At 37.6% G+C, this 7,090-nt stretch overlaps 1 protein-coding gene across 2 annotated transcripts; it reads left to right on the plus strand.

Annotated features, from left to right (window-relative positions):
- The first annotated feature begins 805 nt into the window (after nucleotides 1-805).
- Nucleotides 806-7,090, plus strand: LOC141909573 (DEP domain-containing protein 7-like). Of its 2 annotated transcripts, XM_074800035.1 has the most exons (10): nucleotides 806-892; nucleotides 1,751-1,956; nucleotides 2,290-2,387; nucleotides 2,966-3,148; nucleotides 3,558-3,814; nucleotides 4,316-4,484; nucleotides 4,784-5,135; nucleotides 5,602-5,803; nucleotides 6,182-6,202; nucleotides 6,798-7,090. In XM_074800035.1, exons 1-10 carry the CDS (start codon nucleotides 814-816, stop codon nucleotides 7,004-7,006), a joined length of 1,776 nt encoding a protein of 591 aa, XP_074656136.1. In that variant the 5' UTR covers nucleotides 806-813; the 3' UTR covers nucleotides 7,007-7,090. The 2 variants fall into 2 exon arrangements, with proteins under 2 accessions (XP_074656136.1, XP_074656145.1); XM_074800044.1 differs by lacking the exon at nucleotides 6,182-6,202.

Consider the following 7,090-nt stretch of genomic DNA (forward strand, 5'->3'; position numbering starts at 1 on the left):
CTGGTTTGGCTAAGTATTTTATTCTTTTTAATGTTTCAGATTGTATTGCGGGGATGGCTAGAAAATGAGGATTGGACATTCTACGGGACTGTATCCATGGTGCATTCCAAAAGTGCAGAGTGACGCCCTTTCTTTCTTTCTTTCTAATCTTTCTTCGTATCTTCGGCTTAATAGGCAGCCAACCAATAAGTATTCGTATTCATTGTAAGGTATATGCCGAGTTGGTACTCTAAAGGTTCAAATTTTTAAAAACTTTAAAAAGTTTGATCAAAACCAAATGACAACACTATTCAAAAGCGTGAATCTTTAAACAGCAGTGTTTTCACTCTTTCTCGATGATGCCTAGGTCATTGATCCACATAATTTCCTTGATTTTTCGGCTGCATATACCCTGCTCTCACTACTGCAGTTTGCTCTAGTTAGTGTCATCTTCGTATTAGTTAAATGCTGTTGTAAGTTAAACTAAGTAATACATATGTCTCTACGTTCTGCCAAGCTCGGTGATGATAACTTATGATTTAAAATGTGTATTTTTCGTCTGGGATAATTTTTTTCAGTAGATTCTTCGCTCAATCTATTGAAAATTCGGTCTTAATACGTCACCTGCTCACGGTCCGTGAGCCTCCAGGTTACCTGCGATACCGAAGATACCGTGAACAAAACCCACGATACCTTGGAGTTACCGGAGCACTCCTGATGTCTTACGTTATTGAAGCTATCGTTTTGTGGCGCCCTCTTGTGGAGACACCATCTTGAATCTGAGTCGAATTACACCGGCTAATAATCTTTGGCGCTGTCGCTCAAATATACAAGATGATGATGACAACGCCGCAAATTCAACCTAAATTTGGCAAGAAATTTACGACGCCGCAGACACCTTTAGAAGTTCACGGTAATCTTAGAATGTTGTCTTGAACATTAGGATTTCAGCGATATGACTTGTCTATGAGTTGACTAAGATAAGGAGCTGTGATTTTTGTGATTTAATTTTTATTCACTCCTCACGTCCACAGCCTCGCTCGTCTAACTCAAAAAAGTGACGAAGAAAGGACGCAGCAAGTCAGCACGAAGTATGACAAATACAGTCTCTAATGTCTCAGTTGATTAATGTCAGTGATACTGTTAGTAGACATTGAGATAATGGTGTTGTTTTAAGAGTCCCCCCTGTGGCTGTGTTTGTTTACACCAGTCAAACAATTCTCATTCTAATCTATTGTCAATTCACTACTACTGTACTGATATTTCTTACGGTCTCAGCTCATTTTCCTTCACAGTATCTAAAACTTCAGTTTGAGATCTATAGGTGCTTACAACATGGGGATCTCAGTTTTAAGAACAGGTAAAATAATTCAATAGAGTGATATATAAGCAATTTCAATTACAGTAGTTAAAGTATTTACGAAACATTAGATGTTGGAGGCACGACTTAGAAATAGAATCAGTTGGACTGTCATTTGCATTATTTGGAAGCGCGTCTTTTAAATAGGGCTAAGATAGCTAGACGTAATCTCACCTTGCTAAGTCAGTAACCTGTCTGTGGTTAGCTTCACAATCTTGGTCCAGTTCCACAGTTATGAGTTAAGACTTAACTCTGAGTTAACTAATTGGAAATGAACTAACTTTAACTCAGAGTTAACTCTAACTCACGACTGTGGAACCGGGTCCGGATAACTAACTATATTTATATGTGAAATGAACATTGTTAATTTTTTCTTTTACCTAATTGATTTTTATTCATGAATTATTTCAGGTCAGTTTCGGGCGACTCAACTGTGGAATAATGTTATTATAAATCTACGTCAGAATGTCGGTTTGAAGAGGAGACGCGTGAAAATGAAATATTACGATAACTGTTTCGTTGGTAATGAAGCAGTTGAGACCGTTTTAAAATGTTTACACGATGAAAACAATCATAACTATATTCAGAAAGATGTTTCAAGAGAAAAAGCTGTCAAGGTAAAAAATAAATGATATCACTCTATTGGTGGACGTGCATTTACACCCATCAGTGGAATTCCCATTCGTCATATTGACTTTCTCAGCATTTGAAAAGACATTTCAGTTCTAGTCGTCACCATTTTATGAGAGAGTAACCATTGATAAATACTATATCCATAAGTTGTTAGTTCAATGTTTCGACTATATCCCGATAATCATCTTCAATCAGTAATATTGAGTTACCACAGAAATTATTGATTTAACCTAAGTGTCTTTAGTTCTACTATTTACAAGACGTTATACAGACTGATGATCCTATCTTATCCGATTGTTTTTCTTAATTGTTTACAGTTGTGTCAAGCACTGATGGATAATAATATATTCGAACCGGTGAAATGTGATGATTCAAAGAAACCAATTTTTGATGACAGCAGCAGTAAATATTACAGGTAATTAGAAATTACCATTGAACAGATTACATTATCACTTACCTCTATACAGGTACCAATCAACGAACCGTCCAACCTCAGACAATCTGCAGCTCTGAACCACTCAGATATTCAGTATTGTATTGTAAAGCGTGGATGATCAGTTTTTGAGATGATGCTTGTAAAATGTTTTATCTGTGTTTGTAGTTCATTTTCAATAATAATAATAATAATAATAATAATAATAATCACGAATTTGTATAGCGCCTCTTTCCATGTACCTGTGTACAAAGTTCAGCTGCGCTGTCAAACCTGATTATTATTACCCAGCTTCTGTTACCATTCCATAGCAGTCTTACTCTCCCTGGGGAGATACAACACCGATCAGCAAATCACGATCAGGCGTCGTCAGCCGGTAGCAAGTGTGAATTAATGCCTTGCCTAAGGACACAACAGCATAGCCGGGGTTCGAACACTGGACATCTCGATTGAGAAGCCAACGTCTTAACCTTTTAGGCCACGCCACTACACATAATTATATGGTTTCTGAAATGTTCCTGGTAAAGTTCTCAACTCATGTGAAAATTAATAATTTTCAGGTTTATTGATATGATGGACAATGATGATGGTGATGATGATGATGATGTTGATTGTGAAGATGATGATGATGATGAGGAGGAAGCGAATGATTGTAGATCTAGAGGATTCTGTGAATATAATGAACCCGATCATTGTTTATCATCACAGTTCAATGACAGTAATGTGATACTGGATCAATTCAGGTACTGATTCTGTAACCTTCAAACTGTCAAACGCTCGTCTCTATTATTGTTTAGTCTCAATTTCTATTTGTAATTCGATTAACTACTAAGCATTAAGCGGTTATTTGGATAAGTACGGTAGTAGTTTACTTAATTTACTAAGTGTAAAATATATTTGGATAAGTCGTCAACATGTCATAATGATCGTCCTCCCAAGTGCAATGACTTGCGCGAAATTTAATGTAATTCCGAAAGAGTAACCAGATACTTAAATAGTAGAAAAAACAACTATCAAAATCTTCATGACGATAAGATGATTTTATTTCAATCGATTTTGACTGATCTTTTCAAGAAATGAAGATATATCTAAACCCTTAAACCAAACGGTTTGCAGTAATTCAAAATTCAAGTGTGTTTGATTTAATTTCAGATTGAATACGGAAGGAGAACCGGACGTTTTATACAGCGAGTCTATATTCACTAATCCGCTTGTTATTCCGAAAAATAAAACTCAAAGAGAAATCGTTCAAGAGATATTAGCGTTATCTGGATCGAAGTTATATAAATCACGTACGTCTGAATTACGACGCGGTAACATTTCACCGAGGAATCTCTTCCGTCGCAAATCGGTACCAAATGTGAACGACGTGAACAGCTGTTTAACGAGTAGAGATTTGTTCGGCCGAGGTAAAATAAAAGTTTGTCTGTGTGTACGTGTGTTTGAATTCCAAATAAAGATAGAATTTGAACGTTGAAAATTCACAAAATCTTTGAGGAAACTAAGACCCAAATCTCTAGATCATTATCAATATAATACGCATGTGTAAGTTGACTGGTTCAAGAGGGGTGTCAGGGAAAACATGCAAATGAGAATCCCCCACTATCCCTACTCTACCTTACATTTGATATTGGGGGTCGATACCAGTTCCCCTGCCTTGGGGCAGTTTAAAAACATGCGTAATATTGATGAACATCTAAAGATTTGGATAGATAGCTCGGGGACAGTTCTGGTGACTTCAGAGTAAAACATTGAAAATTAACTGTGGTAATCTCATATCATCATCTTCATGCTATTATCGTCTCTTCTTCGTAAATATCAAAAACCCGAAGAATTAAGACCTAGAATTCCCTCTATCTCCTCTTAATTTGAGAAATTACAATTAATCGTGAATTGATCTTTATTTCCAGTTGCTCAAGAGATTCTACGTGAAGTTGCTTTATCTCGATTGTTGACTCTCGTTGATTTACCGGTTTTAGACGGTCTTCTAGGAACTAGTAACAAACTGAAATCTCAGAATATGGCTGGAATCAGTAATCAGGGTTTGAACATTTCCAGAACGTCGATGTTGAGTCATTGGTACGTATAACAATACCGAGGAGCTCATCATTTTATTATTGAATACCGTGTTATAAGTAATCCAACACTAAGAATGAAAAATAAAGTCCGAAACTTTTCCTGGGCGTTGAATATTTGACATTTCGATTACGGTATATCCTGATAATCATCTTCAGGAATATGAAGATGACTTTTCATATTTGGATAAAGTCGAAACGTAGAGTAAAATTCGTTTTCTTTATTAGTATGGGATTTCACAGCATGAACTCGGAGTGTTTCCTCTCGTCACTGGTTTACAGTATTATTGTATTTGATTTCAGCGATGAAGATGCTTGGATCAGCTCGGCTATGGACTGTTTGGAATACATTCCGAAATCTCTGAAGATCATGGATTCGTATCTCTCTGAAACGTGTATGAAATTCAAGAAACTCGAATTGTTTCATGGAATCGCCGAATATTATTGGAATTCGTCGAATCCACTTTTACCCGATGGTTTTACCGATTTATTAGTGGCCGTTTTGAATTTATTGATGCAGCGGAAATATGAAACGGCGATTCAAGCGTTACAGATGATGATGGCTTTATTAACTATCAGTATTCGTGAAGAATTGAAATGTTTATTTTCGTTCATGCGAGCTGTGATGAAAGACTGTGTAACTATAGAATCAGGGGTGAGTTTTCATCTGTCCAGCCTGTCTACTCTTCATCTCTCTCTCCCTCTCCCTCCCCTCCCTCCCTCCCCCTCCCCATCCCTCTCCTCTCTCTCTCTCCCTCGCTCTCCTCCTCTCTCCCTCTCTCTCGCTCTCTCTCCCTCGCTCTCCTCTCTCTCTCTCGCTCTCTCTCCCTCGCTCTCCTCCTCTCTCCCTCTCTCTCGCTCTCTCTCCCTCGCTCTCCTCTCTCCCTTCCTATCTCTTCTCCACTTTCTCTGTCCTCGCTTTCTCTCCACGTCCCTCTGCTTCATATTCCTTCTTTCTCCCTGGTTGCCCACTCTCTCCCTTCACTCTCTCCTCTCTTCCTCTCCTCAATGATTTTCCCTACCGCTCAATCCCTCCCTCTCCTTATCTTGACTTATAGTTTTCTTTGAGTTTTCGAATTGAAATCAAATATCTTAATCTAAAACCTGTCGATATTTTACAGCTTTCGAACCGGATGAAACTGGAACGCACATTCACTAACGCAGTCATAAAGAATAAACTATTAGCTCACCACCAGGCGGCAGTAGTAGTTATGTTTATGGTGGATAAGCATCCCGATATCTTTGACATCCCGAAATCAATACGCGATACAGCGCTGGTCAGATTACATAACCTAAAAACGGGAAATCTACAGCCAATCATGGGTATGATTTTAACAATTATATTATCGAGTTTTATTAAATTATTTTATTCTATCAGATTCTGATTAATTGATTTACTGACATATTTTTCACTAATGAAGATAATGAATAATCATTTTTCCAACAGTTTTGCGATTTATTAAATTCCCATCTTCTGAGAAACAGTAATGAAGCCTATTCTGCAAATTATTTCAAAAAAATACAATTCAATACTATTTCTGTGAAGATTAGATTTTGATAAATCTCAAACTGTCAGATAAAAATGAACTTCGAAATATCATCATTGAGATTAATCATTAGATTCTAATTGTTTATATTTGAAATTTCATAACATTTCCATTTTCACTCATTACTGAAATGTGATATCAACATTTCTTGCAGAACAAGATGAAGCGATCATGAGTAAGTTGTAGGTTATAACTGCCACTAACTAATGATAGATAATAGAACACTAACTCAAGCTATCATATAATACATGTTCAGGTTTCGCTGTGTATGTCCCAAATATTCATGACCCTGTTCCTCAGTTCAGGATCCAGTTCCTCAGTTCAGGATCCAGTTCCTCAGTTCAGGGTAGGGTTCCTCAGTTCAGGATTCAGTTCCTCAGTTCAGGATCCAGTTCCTTAGTTCAGGACCGGGTTCCTCAGTTCAGGGCCGGGTTCCTTAGTTCAGGATCCAGTTCCTCAGTTCAGGGCCGGGTTCCTCAGTTCAGGATCCAGTTCCTCAGTTCAGGGCCGGGTTCCTCAGTTCAGGATCCAGTTCCTCAGTTCAGGACCGGGTTCCTCAGTTCAGGGCCGGGTTCCTCAGTTTAGGATCCAGTTCCTGTGTGTAAAAGCTTTGTCTTATTGTGGACTCAAGATTTGAGTGGGATTTGTCAAAAACTGTAGAAGATTTGATAGGTGACATTCTAAATTTATAGTGAAGCAAGCCTTGAAGGGTCTTGTGTAGATATTATTTTGTGTTTGAAAGTGTAATTGTTTAATCATGTATTTTGTAGAGCATACATACTGTGACCGAGTGACGTCAGAAGAGTTTCACCGACAGACGGCTCAACAAACCGAACACGCGTTGAAAGATTTACTGAATTCGATTCTCGACGATACGAATATATCGTTAAAAGAGAAGAAACATAAATTCAAACAATTCCAGAAACATCATCCGACGATTGTACAGAAATATTTCTCTGATTACGTCGATGGAAGCTGAATTCTGTCTCGTGCTTTTCTAACTTTCTGCATCTCAGTTTTACACCTGTTTTTATCTAGTCATTTAATGTATATAGCAATAAAG

Source organism: Tubulanus polymorphus, chromosome 1 (genome assembly GCF_964204645.1).
Source record: "Tubulanus polymorphus chromosome 1, tnTubPoly1.2, whole genome shotgun sequence".
NCBI lineage: Eukaryota > Metazoa > Nemertea > Palaeonemertea > Tubulaniformes > Tubulanidae > Tubulanus > Tubulanus polymorphus.